The following is a 20,060-nucleotide window of genomic DNA, read 5'->3' as shown; positions in this document are numbered from 1 at the left end:
GCCTGGTTGTCAGCTTGAAGATGCGTGCCGTGGGGCAGTGAGTCCACTCAGAGAGTGGGCGGGGTCTATGGTTTGAAAGCAGGCTAACTCCTCTCTCCTTTCCTCTGACTAAATACTGGACGGAAATAAGGGTCTTGTTCTCACGTTTACACCACCTGGCCATGAAAATAAATCCGTATTATATTGTCAAACATCATAGCAACAATATGAACTATAGTCTTAACAGAGTGACAATGACATATCACATGAGTCATTGTGAAACAATTATGATTCATGGTCACACACTATTTCAGTAATATAAATAAATTGATGATATCTTATGTATTTATTTCATTTTATCTGAATGCACGGTCATTAAAATGAGTCAATATACAAACATATGTGTTGAATTAACTGTGGAAAAAGTCATTGGTTTTCCATGAAAAAAAAATGCCATGGTAGCTAAGGTAGGATTGCTTAAATTTTCTTTCGTGAAACCGATTCATGGTTAATCCTGGATAAATTAAGCCAGGATAGCTGTTAAAACCAGGCTTAACCCCTAATTCTGCTTTCGTGAAACAGGCCCCTGGTATGCTAGGATGGAATGGGTTAGACCAGAGTTTGAGGCATTGAGTATTTGTATCACACTTTTTTTTCTCTCAAAAATTATTATAATTATTCTTTGTTAGCATGATTATATTTGGGTTAATGTGGTTGTAATATTTTTACAAATGTTTTCTATGTTTATATTTTGGGTATTTTGCTGCTAGTTGCTAGTTGCTAGTTTGCTAGTTTGCTGCTCGGTCCCTATGGGACCTCGTTTTGGAGGGTGTCACAGCCCCTGTAGCCAGTGCTTGTGTTCAGTGTGTTGTCTTGACTGTTGTGTACCCTGTCCTTTGTGTTATATGTATGTGGACCTCAGGAAGAATAGCTCTTGCCAGGATCCTAAATAAATCCTAAATACATTATCATAGTTGCACAATATGACACTTTAGAGAAAATGATATCCCACTTCTCTTAACAAATGTTTTACTCCTTTCCTCTCTGTTCTCATTTTCCTACATGTTTCCTCAGTTGGAGGGCCTAGCATGCAAGATGTGTGCAAGTGTAGAAAATGAGGATTTATTATAAGGACCTGAGATGCACTGAGAAATAGACGGTGCATCGTGAAGAGACACATTTTTTTATATTACTTGTACAGACTTTCTGTACTCATGTTATCAAGATGGATCGGTTCGATTTACCATATTCCATCCTGATTGAACACTTCTTGCGTTTGGGTTGTCACCACACAAGTATGTAACACATCTCACTGACTGTATATTAAGAAGACCAGAGAGTATGTTGGCACTGACAAATGAATACAGTGGTTCCCAAACCTTTTTTCCTTCTTACTACTGTATAAAGCTGAGACACCCCACATGCGCACACACGCACGCACGCACGCACGCACGCACGCACACACACACACACACACACACACACACACACACACACACACACACACACACACACACACACACACACACACACAAACAAACCACTTAAACCCTACATCTTTCTTGATGAATAGCAAAGATAACCGATCTACAACCTTGTAGATCACTATATCTGACATCTTTGAGCCTTTTTGAAACATTTTGTCTATTTTTGTCTGTTTTTGAGCAAAAATGAAAGTTATGGTTTTGTGCAAAATGTAAAAATAATTTGGACTACCTCCAAACTGACATGGCCTCATTCCTTGTGTTGTGTGTGTGTGTGTGTGTGTGTGTGTGTGTGTGTGTGTGTGTGTGTGTGTGTGTGTGTCTGTGTGTGTGTGTGTGTGTGTGTGTGTGTGTGTGTGTGTGTGTGTGTGTGTGTGTGTGTGTGTGTGTGTGTGCACATGTGTCCCAAATCAACACTATCACTCTGCAAATGTGTGTGGGGAAATTTGGTATTTGGCAGAGAGAGAGAGAGAGAGAGAGAGAGAGAGTGAGAGTGAGAGAGTGAGAGAGAGAAAACATTGCTGTGTGAGCATCTGTGTTTTGTTGGCTTCAATGGCTTGGGTTTCACACAAACAAACAGGAGAAGGCCGGGCGCACACCAGTATTGCTGAGGTGCTGCTGACCTTCTTCTTGGTGCAGAAGTGAAGAGAAGGCTACAATCATAGCCACGATGCAGGATAATCTATTGAAAACCAACGTTTCGACCTGGAATTGTCTTCTTCAGGGATTGTGGTCTGGGTTTCACACCAGATGCGTACCGTACCCAAGTACCCATAAAGTGTACTCAAGTCCACCTTTCCCAAGTGGACCAGGTAGTACGGGTACGGATGTTGATCTGGGTACGGTACACGTGTTCACACTAATCAACACTTCTGGCAAGTACACTCGGGTCCCTGTGTGCATCGATTAGCACAATTCACACACCTAGCTCTGAGTCCAATTAAGTTTGCTGCTTAAATCAGCTATTCTCCATCCCACAGACAGAAAAACAAAACCTGAATCTGAACTCAATATGAGAGGAATGTCCCAGGGAAGCAGTCATGGCGGCAGAGAATGGCTATCAAAAAGCTACTTAAAGTTGAATTTGTTCTCTGTTCCTGGATCTAGTTATTAAAAATGTCTTCTGAAGGTGTTGACATTTGATATTTAGTTAATCAACTATCATCAGTCATACTCCTGTCTGAACAAGAGTTCTTTCATGATTCAAGGTCTCTTAGAACATAGAGAAACAGTGTATTGTTTAAGGCATGTGAAACACAGTTTTGGTTTGTTTTTCTTTGTTTTAATGTGAGAATTTTCATCCAGAAAGACTTAAGAGATTGCTGGCAGTAAGTATTGGCAACATTGCAGCATTACACGTTCCTCTGTGACCTTCCCGAATAGGAGCGTCCCCTATGGGACATCCAGGACAGTGTGTGTGTGTGTGTGTGTGTGTGTGTGTGTGTGTGTGTGTGTGTGTGTGTGTGTGTGTGTGTATGTGTGTGTGTGTGTGTGTGTGTGTGTGTGTGTGTGTGTGTGTGTGTGTGTGTGTGTGTGTGTGTGTGTGTGTGTGTGTGTGTGTGTATGTGTTACTTGTGAGGGTCAAATGTCCCCACACGTATAGTAGTAGTAATAGAATTTGAGAAATAGAAAAAATAATTAGACAATTAGAAAATAGACAGAGAAATTGTTGTTTTATGGTTAAAAAAAGATTTGGGGAGAGGTATGCATCACCCTTTAGGCTTACAATTAGGAAAAGATTCAGGCTGGGTTTGGGTTTAAGGGTTAATTTAAATAATACAAGAAGAGCACACTCTGCTCCTTTGAACAACCACTCTCTCATTGTGCATCAGATTGGATAAACAAACAAACCACCACATGTTCTCTTCAGGAGACAACTGTCATCTATATTCTTTTGTTAATCCTCGTAGGCTACTTGAAACGAGACTGGTAGACCTTCCCGGATTTCACATTTAATTTGATTTCAGCTGCTGAAATCAAATGCACTTTGGCTTGAAACTGCACTCGCTTCCACGGGGCGCTGTCCAGGGTGCTGAACACCAGCATGTGAGCTGTGTGCAACACAATGTCAGAGGGGAATATATAGATATAGATAGATAGATAGATAGATAGATAGATAGATAGATAGATAGATAGATAGATAGATAGATAGACTTAAAGACAGACAGACAGGGTTGAAAACAATCTCCCCCTTGCCCTTTGCGCGGAAAAATGTATATGTTCCAAAATATTTACTCTGTAATACAACCTCGAGTTGAAAAACAGTTTTGTTCTCTTTGCTTTGTATTTTCCCATTTATGCAGAAGGTTTTGCTGAATCATCCACTCAACAATCAATCAATGTCCTGAAACTGTGGCAGTCTTTCTTGAAGCCCAGCCGGTGCATTGTGATGTGTTTTGAGCTTGTAGTTCTGCTATTTTCAACATTTCAACAACACAAATCTTGTATAGGGGGGTCCCTGGTGCAAAATGTTGTCAGATGAGATTCCGCAGTCAAATACAGATTATTAATTTGGGGGTCCTTGACATGAAAAGGTTTGAGAACTACTGTGATTAACGGTACTGTACGAGCCAATGGCGAGTCAATGACGGCTGGGATATACAGTAGCACTAGTATGGGGGAAACAACCAGAGGGGACTGGACTGTGTTGTATAATACAGGCGCCCATTCAGCGCCCATTAGTTGCTGTTGCGTGTTTGGACAAAAATCCTCTCCCTCCACCCACTACCTTTGAAAAAAACATTCAGTTGCCCCGTATTGATATTTAATGTATTCAATTCTTATTCTAAACTTGGTCAGAGGTCTTAGTAAAAAGGAACATCTCAGGTGCAGTATAGTGACTGGGCAACATTTATTTTATTCATATCTTTCCCAAAACTGGGTATTTTTTCTTATGTTTAGCTAACTCAGCATGGCAGTATGTATCAAGTTGGTTCTCCAACACTTCAGTGGCACTAAAAACAAAGCTTCAGACCTCCCAAAACAACCTGATTCGACTACTACTCGGCCTAAACCCCATGACCCGACTAAATTCAGCACTCTTTGCTAGTTTGGGATGGCTCAGGGTAGATGACAGGATTAAGCAAAGATCAATAGGATTAATAGATACTCAAGGAGACAGTGCCCTCATATCTACTTAGTGACACTTAGTGAAGCGTTAGTGACACCCAGATGGCAGACAGCCACCGTAGGCGAAAAGAATTTAAACGGGGTGTGAGTGATAATTATTATTACTTATTTGCAGTGGTGGAAAGTAACGAAGTATATTTAATTAAGTGCTGTACTTAAGTACAATTTTGAGGTCTTTGTACTTTACTTGAGTATTTACAATTTCCAATACTTTTGCTTCTACTCCACTACATCTCAGAGGCAAATATTATACTTTTACTACAATTATTTGAAAACTTTCGTTACTAGTTACTTTTCAGATATGAATTATGATATTATGAAACATTCATTAACCCCGCGATGCGACGCATTGTAGATCGTCTACTTTCAAATATTTTAGTACTTTTACTTTTGGTACTTTAAGTAGATTTTGATGCCAATACTTTTGTGCTTTTACTCAAGTACATTTTGAATTCTGGACTTTTACTTGTAACAGAGTATTTCTATATTGCAGTATTGGTACTTTCACTTAAGTAAAGAATTTGAGTACTTTTTCCACCACTGCATGAGATACACATTTTCCCCCCTTTAATCCCCGAGGTGCAGTATTATATATATAGCATATAGTATATAGTATATAGCAGTATTGGTACTTCTACTTAAGAATTGAATTTGAGTACTTTTCCACCATTGCTTCATGGTGACATAATAATGGAGGACAAAGTCGCTTTCAAAAATGAATTGATTTTATTTTCCTTTTTTTTATGCAGAGATTTCAAACTCTTTTTGTCTTTTTTTTCATAAGTGCATGAATCAAAAGTCACTGAAGGACAAAAAATGAACAAACAGAACGAAACAAAACACAACAAAACACAACAGGCTACATGGGTTCGGGGAGACAGGGATTGAATCTCTGCAGGCTCTTTCAAATGAGAGTGTTAGATTGACCGAGCGGTCATGACCTGAAGTGAGGAGGCAGAGGCAGGAAATATATTTAATGCCACTTGGTGGGCCTTTATTCCAAAAAAAGGTTACAGTGTCCATAGTATACATCCTAACAATAAAAGCATGTGCTCTGGGCACATGTTGCTCTGACAAGCCTTCATTACAGACTGGCATAGAAAGCAGCCTTTTATACCCCCCACCCTCAGGTGCTACCAACTACAGGGTTGCTCTATCATAATAATTTCCCATAAAACCCCCCCGCATACCAAACCCAGCAATATACCTACTATGAAAACCACAATATGACATCACTTAATTGATCTAAATGAACTACCATCCCCAAACCCCACAATAACCCACAAACATAACTATATAACATTTTCCCCACCCCTGGCACAATTCTATCTGATGGAACCCTCCCGGAACTATAAAAAAAAATAAAAAAAATAAAATAAAAGCAGCTGTAGTTTCCCCCGGGACCCTTTTAATCCTGCACCCTGGGAGTAGGAGACAGGAAAGGACAGGTAAGTTGAGAGAAACATAGCAATAACATTAATATTCTTAGAGCCCATAGCCATAGCCCTAACTCTGCTGTTTGTCTTTCACAGGTGACCCCTCCCCCGATGTCTGGAACACACATACACGCAAACAGACAACAAAGACCACACTCTACAATCCATTACTTGTCTCCTACTTATTTGTCATGTGCAATATATACCATGTGTAACTGTGTGTCTCCTGACATATACATGAACATATCACAAAGTCCTGTAACGTAACGGAGATTAAGAGGACCTCCGTTACAGAGAGCAACCAGCCCCCATGACAGTCAGGGCAGAATGAGCTTTTGTAGGTGAGCTTCAGATAACAGCCAACCCTGGCTGGGGCGGAGACAAAGGGACGACGAATGAGAGCAGGAGAACAGGGCCAGAGGCTGGACCTGTCAATCTGGACAGCTGGAAGTCAATCACTCACTCACTCATACCAGCACCACACCCAGACTCAAGTCAGGTGCAGTGGGTGCACCATTCACCTGGGTTCCCACAGTATAAAAAAAGTCATTTATCCTTTTTTAAAAGTGAGTCATGTTGTGATGACCACACACCGCCCACTTCACACTGGGTGTGATTTTTAGCGGTGCCAACCGCTCTATACGTGGCTTTGTCCGTATGTCCGTCCGTCAGTATGAGCCTGACGGCAAAGAAGAAACACACACACACACACACACACACGGCCTTGGACATTGCCTATGCCATCTCTCCTCTCTTTGGCCACACGTGCCACTCCAGGGACCCCCCCCGTTTCAGCACGGGATGTCCGTTTCAGCACGGGATGAGCACAGGATTTTAAACAGCTATAACTCCAGTTTGCAGCATGCCACCAAGTCCACATTTGGTATGTGGACTTAGACCACCAATAGGCACGAGCATGCATTGATGAAGTTTTCAAAGAGGGGTCCAGGGACCCCCAGCGCCCGTATGAGCACGGGATGAGCACGGGATTTTAAACAGCTATAACTCCAGTTTGCTGCATGCCACCAAGTCCACATTTGATATGTGGACTTAGACCACCAATAGGGACCAGCATGAATTGCTGAAGCCCCGCCCCCTCTGTCTTCCCATTGGCTGGCCTTCAAACAGCCATAACTCAAGTTCGCAGCATGCTATGGAGTACAAATTTTGTACATGGACTACCGCCCCAAAGGCACCGCTTCCTTCACACAGGGTGTGATTTTTTCTCTCCATTGGAGTATGAAAAGGTGTTTTTTCAAATCACTTCACGGGCCGCCATGGACCCTTCCGAGGGCCGCCAAATGCCCGCGGGCCGCCACTTTGACACCCGTGGTTTAAGATATAAGGCGAGGGAGCAGAGAAGAACGCGTCTACTCCTCACTCTGCATTACTGGAAGTCCCTCTCTAGCAACATGTTGTAGACCAGCTTGTAGACCTGCAGCACCTCCTGAGCGGTGGGCCGCAGCGCGGGGTCTGTCCTCTTACACTTCGCGTGGACCTGTGACAGGTGGAAGAGGGCCACGTCGCCCCCGGCCACGCTCCCCATCAGGTGGCGTGTCACCTCCGGGATCTTCCAGATATCCGACTTCTCGTCGTAGCCGGGCATGAGCTCGTTGGAAAAGGCCAGGCCCTCGTCGCCGAATGGCCAGAGCTGCTCCGGCGCCACAAAGTCCCCGGTCACCTCCCAGCCGCCGCATTTGGCCAGCAGGCCCCCGGCAGCGTCCACCTCCGGCAGAAAGTCCAGGTCATTGACCACCAGACGGAAGTTGCTGCTCACCAGGAACTGGCTGAGGAGGTGGTCCAGACTTTCGACGTCACACATAACGCGGCAGCCCACTGGGCTGTCGTGGAGGTAGCTGAGGACATACACGTAGTCCACGGCCAACCTCAGGCGTATCTGCCAGGTGTCGTGACGCCGGTGTCTCTCCTGTGCCAGCACAGTGTCCAGGTTTTTCAGGGAGCCCAGTGGGTGGAACTCAGTGAGTACTATGTTCTCCTCTGGGCAAGCACCCACCAGCTGCACCACGTGGGGGTCTTGCAGGGCTTGCAGCATGGATACATCGTGGGCGACCACTGCCCGCTGCCACTCCAAGTCTGGAGAGATCGGTTTGGACAACACCACCTCCTGACCTCTCCACTCTGAGAGGAACACCTGCTTCCTGTTTCCCTGGCCGATCAGTTTCAACGTGCGCACTTCTGCACGGATTTCCGGACATTGCAGCCAGGGCGAGCACATTTCCATGCCATTTAATTTGAAGTGACCGTGAGGACAGACAGGAGGAGGAGACATCTCTGATGCATGGCTCAACATCACTTGGGCGAACAGCACACAGAGCCACGGAAACACAGACATTTTGTGCATGACCTTGTAAAATACTTTATTTTTCAGGAGCACAAAGGTGACTCAAAGCTCAGCCTATCCGTGAAGCCAATGGGATAGATAATATAAAATGCAGCAGTATTCACTCCACTTTTCAACTATCTCTAAAGACAAGTGGTGTTTGCTTGGCTATATAAAGGGTATACATCTCACTGATGTCACAATAAGTTGGCTATCTCCATGTATAGAGATAGTGGCTGGATGCTCCTGACATCTTACTGATGTCACGATAAGTTAGCCACTCCGTCGGCCAGACATCACCATTTAGATCAACCAACACACCTCTTTTCCGATTATAAAAAAGACCTGCCATTTCGAATATTAATAATATATTATTATTATTATTATTTGGTCCCTGAGTCCCGATGAGACGTCATACGCCAAACATTATTGATCCTGCCAAGAGGTCGAAGGACATCATACATGATGCTGTGGCAATGTCCTTCTTGGCAGGATCAATTTAATGATGCCACCTGAACAGGCAGGTTAGAATACCACAATATAAACATACACTGTTACTTACAACTAAGATGCCCGTGTTCAAAATGTTACTTGAATAAAAGTACAAAAGTATTGGCATCAAAATTAACTTAAAGTACCCAAATTAAAAGTACTAAAATAGTTGAAAATAGCAGATACACACACACACACACACACACACACACACACACACACACACACACACACACACACACACACACACACACACACACACACACACACACACACACACACACACACACACACACACTCATCATGGGTGGGTATGTGGGTGTGTCTTAGGTTGACAGACAGGAACACAGAGGGAGGGGTGCGTTCGGATCGGTTCCGATATAACTAAGGCACCGAGACCACTGGTCCAATACGTGAGTCAACCCTATCCTCCAAAGAGGAAGTAGTGGTGCCCCTTTGAGATGGTTTGTTTTGATCTGTCTGAGCAGCAGGTGCTCAAGATAAACCCCTTCATTGCTGTGTCCCACAACCCGGGAATTTTCTTAAGCTGTCATACCAAGTGTAGCCAGTCAGAGTTGAGCCCCAGGGGCCACCGTAGGTCAGCTGCACTGGCACTTCCTCATTGCCAATCAGTGCGAGTATTTCTCTCATGTTGTGTGTTTTATTATTTTCCTGCCTGGGTGAGTAACACCATCCATGTATGTTTTGATCTTTGCACTGAAAATGCTATTTTAGTATTTTAATCATTATGTTGTTACTACCCTGGTTGGGGTCATGTGTCTCGAGTCCTGAAGTAACGAGTCCATGTGCCGAGAGAATAATGTGAAAGAACACAGACAATCCAAGGTATACAAACAAATTGTTATGTTTATTTAATTTATTTGAATTATTTGTATGGTGTACTAAATGTTGTTTCCATTCCCTGTAGTTTTCACCACTGCTGTTTTGTTTAGCCTGAGTTTTATTATTTGCTACCATCTGGAGTCAACCGGAGCCGGGTGGTATAGCCGACCGGCTACAGGGGGTCACATAGGTGCACGTTAGTCCACGACCATATCAAGGTTTGATGTTGTGTGAATGAGCGCACCTCTTTACACGGTGTCGCTCTGTCCTTTTCTTACATGTAGTGTGATTTAGTTGCTGTGTGTTTAATAAATGGGGGGGGGGGGGGTCTGTGGACAAACGCATAGTAATGTGGGGGTCCATGAACATGTTTGAGCACTCAAACGACGTTTTCCTATCGCCGGCTGTGTTGTTGACGGACAACGGATGCACGCTTAAACAGTAAATGTACTTAGTTACTTTACACCTCCTCTGTGTTGTAGGTACAAAAGATTGACGGCCGCTGGTATTTATGTGACCAGGCCACTGAGGCCCGGAAACAGGATACCAGACTACGCCACCCTGGGAGTTTCACCCAGAGAATACTGTATAATGCACAATATACATTGAATACCAATCCACAGGTTGATAATAATAAGGAGGAGCAGAGACGTGTATTACCAGTTTAAAAGTAATATTTGTTTTATTCATAATTGAAGGCAGAATAGGCAACTATCAATACTTCAAACTAGACGGTCAAGGTCAGGAGGTTTAGGCAATATATTTATTTAGCAATTTCAACTAATTAAAATGTAGTACAATATATCAAAGGTATCAAAAAAGGTTAAAAGGAGCAAGAGCCTAAGATACCAGTAGCAGGGAGGTATATGTGTCCTTAGCACACAGGGGGAGGCGGGGAGTGAGGGAGTGAGGAGAGAGCACCGCCACCAAAAGCGCACACAATTGGCACACACGCACTTCACTCACTGCAAGACACAGGAGAAAAATGTTAAAACACACGCAACGCTAGGTTATTCAAAGTACTGAGCATACAAGCAGGATATCATGCACTAAAGATAAAACCAAACTCCAATACTACAGCCTATCACCAGTGACCACCCACCTGTCGGGACCACAACTATGACCACCCGTATATTACTGGTATGGCCGGAGCCAAATATACCTCAGTTTACCTTCAATATTACTTAGTAATAGAGGGAACAGAGAACAGAGAAACAGTTAGTTTGCACAACACAACAAAAATAAACCTAAATCAAATAACTAAATCAAATAATAAGGACAAAAACAGCAGAGGCAAACAAAGCTTCTCCTAACAAAACAAAAAGGACATAATTAATAACCTGATCAATGACCTAAAACAAACCACAATGTGCGCAGCGCGACTACCTTACCTCTATAACTAGTTAGAGCAGCACAGAGTAGTTAGCTTACATGGGTAGATCATTAATGCATGAAATCTGTTATTTTGTGGGTTCCAGGTAGTGTGGGAGCGGCCAGTTTCAGGAGAGCTTTGTTTTGTTTTGTCATGTTTGTTTTGTCCTGTTTCGTATAGTATGCATGGATGTACTTTTTGTACTGTTTTGTCTATTGTACTGTTTGTATTTTTGTCATAAGGACCCTCTCGAAAACAAGATGATTCATCTCAAGGGGTTGATCCTTCTAATAAAGGTACTATATATGATGTCATTGTATTATGACCCTACTATAACACTACTAACACTATCAATACTCAATACCAGCAACACTCTTAGCGATCCCACACTGTTTCTTCAGGAACAGTACTTACTAGTTATTATTGTCTCCCCGCCAGGCCGAAGGCATGGTGAGAGAGTATGTTTGCCAGACCCAAGGGGTCCCAAGGGGTCTGGCTTACATGAGGCTCTGTACCTGTTTTCTTCATACATGGGCATGCCCCCTTTGTCCTTAGGTCCCAGCCAGAAAAGTCTGTCCCCCTTTCGTCCATACATGGGCATGTTTTGTACCCGTTTTCTCCATACATGGGCAAAAAACAGGTTTTGTCCCCTTTGTCCTTAGGTCCCAGCCTGAAAAGTCTGTACCCCTTTCGTCCATACATGGGCATAGACACAGGCTGACACGTCATGTGAAGTCCGGCTTAGCCTGCGTCTGGCAGAACCAGGTCTCCTGGTCTTGTTTACCCTCCGTCCGTCCGTGTGTCCGTGTGTGTGTGTGTGTGTGTGTGTGTGTGTGTGTGTGTGTGTGTGTGTGTGTGTGTGTGTGTGTGTGTGTGTGTGTGTGTGTGTGTTGTGTGTGTGTGTGTGTGTGTGTGTGTGTGTGTGTGTGTGTGTGTGTCCTGTCCGTGTGTTAGCAGCTAATCTCCGGCACCGTTGGCCCGGTCGCTGCGAAACTGTGCACACACACTCCCTGGATGCCAATTCAGAACCTCTGCCTCAATTTTTTCACATGGGCCTATTATAGCGCCACCTGGAGGCCGATTTGTGCAAAACCCATTTCTTTACATTACTCCAACAGATTTTGTCCAAACGTCATGCAAATCGGTACACAGTATCTCTATAGTCATGTGATCAACACAGATCTGTCCGATTTCCCATATTCCATCCTCATTGGCTAAGGTTTGCTTCCAAAATTTGCAGGATTGGTCCGTTTTGAACAAAATGCCTCAAATCATGAACGCAGCTTGCGATTTCCGTGAAATTTCACAAACACATTCCCACTAGGCCAAGGAAGAAATGCCACCCTTTTTCACATTGGCCTGTTATAGCACCACAAGCAGGTCTAATTTAGCAAAACACATTTTTGGAACAAAATGCCTCAAATCATGAATGCAGTGTCCGATTGCCGTGAACGACCTAAGAATAAATGGCACCCTTTTCACATTGGCCTATTATAGCGCCACCAGGAGGCCACAATAACGTAGGTACCTGACCTGGCGGAGACCTGTGCTCCGAGGAGCACTTTTTCTAGTTATTATTATTGTTATCTTCACTAATTATTATTATATTATTATTATTATTATTATTGTTGTCTCCGCCAGGCCGAAGGCATGGTGGAGAGTATGTTTTTGTTTGATTTTCGTTGGTTCCACCAAGCTAACATTGGTCAAGCTTCACGTGACAATATGTTGAAAGGGTGTGCTTTGATTGGCTAGCGAGACGCATGACGAAATACATACCGGAACAGTCAGGAACAGCACTTTCCAGTACAAACTGAGATTACAGCTGAGATCACAGCTGAGATCACACAATGCAGCTAACTCTCATTACGCAAACTGAAGAAGCAGGAAATGATCGTCTGAAACCTCATGAAGAAGCAAAGGCGCAATGCCGACAGCAGAAAGCCAATGCTAAGAAACAGAGACAAAGACCACTTGAATCCCGTCTTCAAGAATCCCTCTTGAAGACGAGCCACAAATGCTGACAACCACAAATGCTGACAACATGACACAGCCAAGATTGCTACATTCTCTGGAAGAAAAAGTACAAGAGTCTGTAAAGAACATCGAAAGGAAAAGAAGGCACTGGTCACAGTATTCAATAGATGAAAGACAACATCAACGAGCAGATTACACCAATAAGAAGAGATGCTACAGATCACCTAAAGAACAAGAAGACGTTCAAGCTGATGAAGCTGGTGCCGCATTCTTAAAGAAGATGTCAGAAAGTGGACCCAATTATGTCTGTTTCTCCTGTGAACGAATGGTCTACAGAGAAACAGTGATAAAGTTAAAACCTGCAAAGTACACAGCAACAATAGATACTGTAAGTCTCCTGGACAAAGACCCAACTGCAATCAAGCAAAACAAGACTTGAATATGTCACACATGTCATCGCTCCATTAAAATGGGGAAACTCCCTCCACAGGCTTGGGCTAACAACTTATTACTGGATGCCATACCCCGAGAACTGCAGGATTTGCACCCGTTAGAGGAAAGGTTGGTAAGTCAACGTATTGCCTTCATGAAACTTGTTGGCTTGACAAGAGGCAGACTAAAGGCAATCCACGGTAATGCAGTCAATGTGCCATCTGACGTACACACTATCATCAAAGTTCCAATCTTGGAATAAATTCCAATATTTGCTGGCGGAGACTTGTGCTCTGAGGAGCACATTTTCTAGTTATTATTATTGTCTCCGCCAGGAGACTTTGTTTTCACTTTCCGTCAGCCAAGCTAACATTGGTCAAGCCTCACGTGACACGTGACAATACGGTGAAATAGTGTGATCTGATTGGCTAGTGACGTATAACGGCCTATAAATACATGCGTCACTTTTAAAGAGTCTTAGCCTCTTTCAAAGTGAGGTAAGACGGGAATAATCACGAAATGGCTGAGAAATGGCGGAGCAATACATTATGTAGACACACTGGTGTCATCACAATATGTAATATAAATAGCTTAGACAGGATTAATCAAGAACAGTACATTCCAGTACAAACTGAGATCACAGTTAATGCCACACTGCTGCATTCTTAAAAAGGATGTCACAATAGATAGGACACTTACACAGACAGGACGGATAGGACACTTACACAGACAGGACGGATAGGACACTTACACAGACAGGAGGGATAGGACACTTACACAGATAGGACGGATAGGACATTTACACAGACAGGACGGATAGAACACTTACACAGACAGGACAGATAGGACACTTACACAGACAGGACGGATAGGACTTACATAGACAGGACGGATAGGACACTTATACAGACAGGACGGATAGGACACTTATACAGACAGGACGGATAGGACACTTATACAGACATTGTGTCATGTTACTATGACACAGTAACATGTTCTATTTTTTGTAAGAATTAGAACATAAGAATTAGAACATTCCCAACATTCCCAACACAAGTCTGCTGGCGGAGACTTGTGCTCCGAGGAGCACTTTTTCTAGTTACGGGGCCAGGCTTCCAGCATGGACCCGTTTTGTTATTGGCATTATTCCATTTCTTCTTCTTCTTCTTCTTCTTCTTCTGCCGTTTTTGCCAGTTCTGGCTGAACCGTGCATACGCTTTTTATGAAACTCGGCCATATGATAGATGGTCATGAAAAACGATCAAAAAATAAATCTCACAATCTTTCGTCAAAAGGTGGCGCTATAGCACTCAGTTGAAAATGCCAATTTTGAACAGGTACAACTCATGCCCTGTTTGACCTACAGCCATGAAACTTCAATACACATATGCGTCTACTCATGATGAACAACTTTCACACTCTGACTTTTGACCTCTGACCTTTAGATCTCCCACCATTTTGAATGATATGAAAAACAGTTAAAACCTATCTCCTCCTGGGATTTTTGAGTAATTTGCACGAAACTTTTTACACATGAACTTTGGACCTATGCCGACAAACGTATGCAAAAGATTTTCCATAAGTGAAAAAATGAAGCTTTAATGAGCCAATGAATATTGCAGTTTTATGACAATTATTCATCTGCCCCTAACACATACATGCAGACTTACCATTCTTTGAAACTTTGCAGAAATGTAAAGGGCCATTCCAAATATCACTGAAACCAATCTTACTCCAATTGGTCAAACGGGGGCGCTATAGCAATTTTTTGAAAATGCAAACTTTTAACAGGCAAAAGTCATGCCTCGTTTGGCCGATTGCCATTAGACCTGCTTACACATGTGCCTTGACTAATGAGGAACACATCTATCACGTTGACCAGTAAGCACCGCCCTTAGATTGTCCGCAATCTTGAGCAGTTTGAAAAAAACTTAAACCCAGGATTTTTCAGCTATTTGCGTGAAACTGTATCATCAGCGTGATCTATTTTTTCAGAGGTTTGTCTGTTGGTCCAATAGCGTCCCGCTTAAGTGTATGTCTCACAACCTCAAGGTCACAGGTTCAAGCCTCACTTGGTGCAGACTTCATCTAAGTTGCATTTCACACAACATGACTATCAATGAATACATCTGCAATTGTTAAAGATAACATGAAATACTTAATTGAGTGTTTTTTACATACTTCATTGTGAAAATAGCTGATCTACAATCTCACAACTTTTCAGATAGCAATGAGAGTATGTTTTTTCAATGTATAACATTGTATAACATTGTAATGAAAATAGCCGATGTACAATCTGACAACTTTTAATGGTTTGTGAGCTTGTAGATCGGCTACTTTCACTAGTTTTGGTTCTGAGGAGATGTACAATTTCTTCATTGGTAAATGGTTTGTGAACGAGTGATCTTAGTGTTAGTGAAACAGGGGCTTAGGTCATGATAGAAGGCAAGAGTTTGTAATCCTCATCAGACAATATCAGCCTGGACAAAGCTATAGCACTATAGGTAGTGTTGCAGCTACCCAAGAGTGCCTCATGACCGCAAGGTTGCCGGTTCAAGCCTCACTTGATGCAGACTCATTTAAGTTGAATTGCAAAAAACATGACTCAATCTATTCCGTTTCCATGGCTCTCTCTCTCTCTCTCTTCAATCTATTCCGTTTCCATGTCTTTCTCTTCAATCTATTCCGTTTCCATGTCTCTCTCTGTCTCTACAGTCTATTCCGTTTCTATCTTCAATCTATTCCGTTTCCTTGTCTCTCTCTCTGTCTCTTCAATCTATTCCGTTTCTATCTATCTATCTATCTACAATCTATTCCGTTTCCTTGTCTCTCTCTCTGTCTCTTCAATCTATTCCGTTTATATCTATCTATCTCTCTCTCTCTCTCTCTCTCTCTCTCTCTCTCTCTCTCTCTCTCTCTCTCTCTCTCTCTCTCTCTCTCTCTCTCTCTCTCTCTCTCTCTCTCTCTCTCTCTCTCTCTCTCTCTCTCTCTCTCTCTCTCTCTCTCTCTCTCTCTCTCTCTCTCTCTCTCTCTCTCTCTCTCTCTCTCTCTCTCTCTCTCTCTCTCCCCCCCCCCCAGGTACGATTCCAGGCCAGCGGGTAGCAAATGTGTCGATGAAATGAAATTTGTCCCTGAGCAAGACTCTTAACTCCTAATTGCTCACAGGCCCTCACTGGAAACAAGACCGCAAGGACTTTCATGAACTGACCTGTTAAAGGAATTATCATTTCTCTTTCTCTCTCCTGGCCCCGTATTATCGCTGCTTGCAGCTATATTTATTATTATTATTACCCCCTTTTTTGGGTCATTTCAACGGAGAAACATCATTTAGTGACGTCATAATGCATAATGCCATTCTAGTCATAATGCATAATGCCATTCTAGTGACGTCATAATACTGATGTCATTGTATTATGACCAGTGGTGAGCTGTGGATTTTTGAACTAAGGGTGCTGTATTTTATGACGTCACGTGCGCCCGCGCAGGCATGTGCACATAGCCACTCAGCTCAGTGCTAGTTGAAATACTGTATTCAACATGTGATTGTCTCCGCCAGGAGACTATGTTTTCACTTTCCGTCCCCGTCCCCCCCTCGGCCAAGCTAACATTGGTCAAGCCTCACGTGACACGTGACAATACGTTGAAAGAGTGTGCTCGGATTGGCTAGTGAGACGCATGACGTATAGCGGCCTTTAAATAGATGTGTCACTCTGAAAGAGTCTTGGTCTCTTTCAAAGTGAGGTAAGACAGGAATAATCACGAAATGGCTGAGAAATGGCGGAGCAATACATTATGTAGACACACTGGTGTCATCACAATACGTAATATAAATAGCTTAGACAGGATTAATCAAGAACAGTACATTCCAGTACAAACTGATATCACAGTTGATGACAGTTGATAGCACGGTTCTGCTGGCGGAGACCTGTGCTCCGAGGAGCACATTTTCTAGTTATTAATGTATTCATTGTCTCCGCCGGGCCGAAGGCATGGCGGAGAGTATGTTTTCGTTGGATTTTCGATGTGCCCCCCCCCCCCTAGCCAAGCTAACATTGGTCAAGCTTCACGTGACACGTGACAATATGTTGAAAAGATGTGCTTTGATTGGCTAGCGAGACGCATGACGAAATACATACCTATAAATAGGTGAATCACTTCGGAGCACTTCGGAGCGCTGCGGTGCGCGTTCCGAAGTGACATCAGTGCCATCAGCCAAGCTAACATTTAGTCAGGAGATATTAGCAGAAAAAGTTCCAATCTTGGAATGAATTCCTTACCAAAAATCAAAGTACAAGGAGCACATACCAAGAAGAGAGGAGTGCGTACCGAGAGGAGAGGAGCGTACAGCGAGAAGAGAGGAAAACGAGAAGAGAAACGATCCACAGATCGTATAAAACAATTAAAAGAACGCTTTTTGAAACGCTTCCGTCTTCAGGTGAAAACGAATGGAATTCTGGGTAATGCAGTAATAAAAAAACGGCCTGACGGTAATGACCAGCAGAGGCTGCTAAAAATCGTTTTTTTGAAATTTGCACTGTACAACTTTAATGAACTGGAGGCGTGTCCACATAAAAACATAATTTTAACAATTTCAGTACACTTTTTTGAAAAAAATCTTCCTCCTAGTATAACCATAATACCTGATGATTATGTTTTAGGGGGGGGGGGGGATCACGGCACCCCGTCTTTAAACATCGGTGATTCTCTGTTGTTCCTGTTCTTTCAACATGGACGTGTCCTTCTTTGTAAGGCCGTACAGGCAGGTGGACACACACACCAGCAAAGCTCCAAAAATAAAGGTGGACGTTATCTCTAGGCCAAACAAATAGGCTGAAGCTGCGGTCGTGAGAAGGATGGCAGCCACGCTAGTGAAGTTCTTAACGTTGTTGTCCGTATATTTCACCACCACCGACAAATACAGACCCTTTGAACCAGACAGGAAAATTACAAACCACACCCATGGTGTGTAACCAAAGAAGAAGCCTTTTGAAAGGACCTTTTCGCCATCTTTCATGAAAACACCGGCAAGAGTGATCACAATGGCAGACAGGTACATCTGGATGTTCCTCACCCACAGGGACGTATCAGAGCTCTTCATGACCTTCTCAAAGTACACGCCTGAGACTCCGGAACACAGGCTGGCGATGGCAACGGCTACAAACCCATAAAAAGGGTTTTGGTCAGTGTGAACTGTAGTGTCTTGTGCGGGATTCCACTGGGTGAGGGCCACGCCCACACAAAGCATGAAGATGGAGAACCACTGTGTGCGACTGAGTGGGCGGCTCAGCATGAAAACTGTACAGAGGGCTGAAACCAGGATCCTAAGCTGGTACGTGACTTGGAAAACACCCACGCTCAGATTGCTCAGGGCCACTATGGTCATGTTATTTAGAACTGCATACAATACGGAAGGAATCGTCAGCTTCAGTAACTGTTTGGGACTTCTAAACACATGTTGCACAACGGAGTCCTTCAGCCTGCTTGTGCTTCGCGTCTCTATGGCCAGCATCCCAATACTCAACATTAACTTTACGGCTTCGGCCATGAACACGGCAGTGGTGGAGAGGTACATATCTGACGAGGTTGTTCTTGTGTAGCGCAAGGCCATTGCGTGCACTGCCACAAGTAACACTGATACTGATAGAAGGATGAATTTGAACCAGGGAGTTTCAAATTCATTCATTGTCATTCACACAGAGATATCCACCCTGAAGTACTCACCGATGTGTGTGCCAAGTTTGAAGTCAGTCATATATATATATATATATATATATATATATATATATATATGTGCTTGACCATATATGGGCAACTATGGTTCTGCACAATTAAAATCTCCATATATGCCTATACACTGTACACAGAAGAAGGCAACATGCCCTGGGTAGGTTTTAACCGTGCAGAAGGATAAAATGACTTGAAAAGGGAAGGTAACTACAGTACATTTACTCAAGTACAGTACTTGAGTAAATGTACTGTATTTACTTTACACCACTGCTGCTGTATCGCAGAGTCCTGCACGGGTCCAATTTTGACAACCCGCACCCGCCAATAATCAGATCCGTAGACCGACCCATCACCCGTGATTATATCAAATACAAACCAGACTGGCCCGTCCCTGTGAACTTATAAAAGTATATTTTTCACCCGTTTAACGCAGTCGCCTGTCAGATATCCGTGGGTACCGGGCCCGTTGCAGGACTCTGATCAGTGGCACTGCATAAGCTCAATTATTATCAAACATAACCAGTGGATTTGTTACAGCCTTTTAGGCTACTTGCCAAAAATATAAACCATTATACAGACATATAGGCTTCAAGTATTTGGTCGGCAGGACACCTTTACATTAACCTGACTTCGCCAGATGGGGCGGTATTTGAGTTTCACATGTTCACAATCCAGCCTCCATCTGGGCTCGCTCTAGACTACAGCTACTCCGCACGCGGCGTGTGCGAACCAATCAGCGGCTCCTAGGGACGGGATCTTGGCGAGACGGATGTGACGCCATCGAGAAGCGCTTACTCTGTTGTAGTTCTTTCACGATTCATCATGGTTGAATAGTATACAAAATAACT

The 20,060-nt window shown here is 43.3% G+C and overlaps 2 protein-coding genes across 2 annotated transcripts; both read right to left on the bottom strand.

Moving 5' to 3' along the window:
* Positions 1–7,415: 7,415 nt before the first annotated feature.
* LOC311036893 (protein O-mannose kinase-like) lies at positions 7,416–8,318 on the bottom strand (the record flags this gene model as incomplete). Its single annotated transcript, XM_084045903.1, has 1 exon — positions 7,416–8,318. The coding sequence occupies one exon, from the start codon at positions 8,316–8,318 to the stop codon at positions 7,416–7,418; it is 903 nt and encodes a 300-aa protein (XP_083902029.1).
* Positions 8,319–18,172: 9,854 nt separating this feature from the next.
* Positions 18,173–19,093, bottom strand: LOC311036892 (CMP-sialic acid transporter-like; the record flags this gene model as incomplete). The annotated part of the gene is made up of 1 exon (XM_084045902.1): positions 18,173–19,093. One exon carries the CDS (start codon positions 19,091–19,093, stop codon positions 18,173–18,175), a length of 921 nt encoding a protein of 306 aa, XP_083902028.1.
* Positions 19,094–20,060: the final 967 nt, after the last annotated feature.

Source organism: Gymnoscopelus microlampas (assembly GCF_963454915.1).
Source record: "Gymnoscopelus microlampas genome assembly, chromosome: 20".
In the NCBI taxonomy this organism is placed as follows: domain Eukaryota; kingdom Metazoa; phylum Chordata; class Actinopteri; order Myctophiformes; family Myctophidae; genus Gymnoscopelus; species Gymnoscopelus microlampas.
This window is presented reverse-complemented; position numbering and strand designations above follow the sequence as displayed.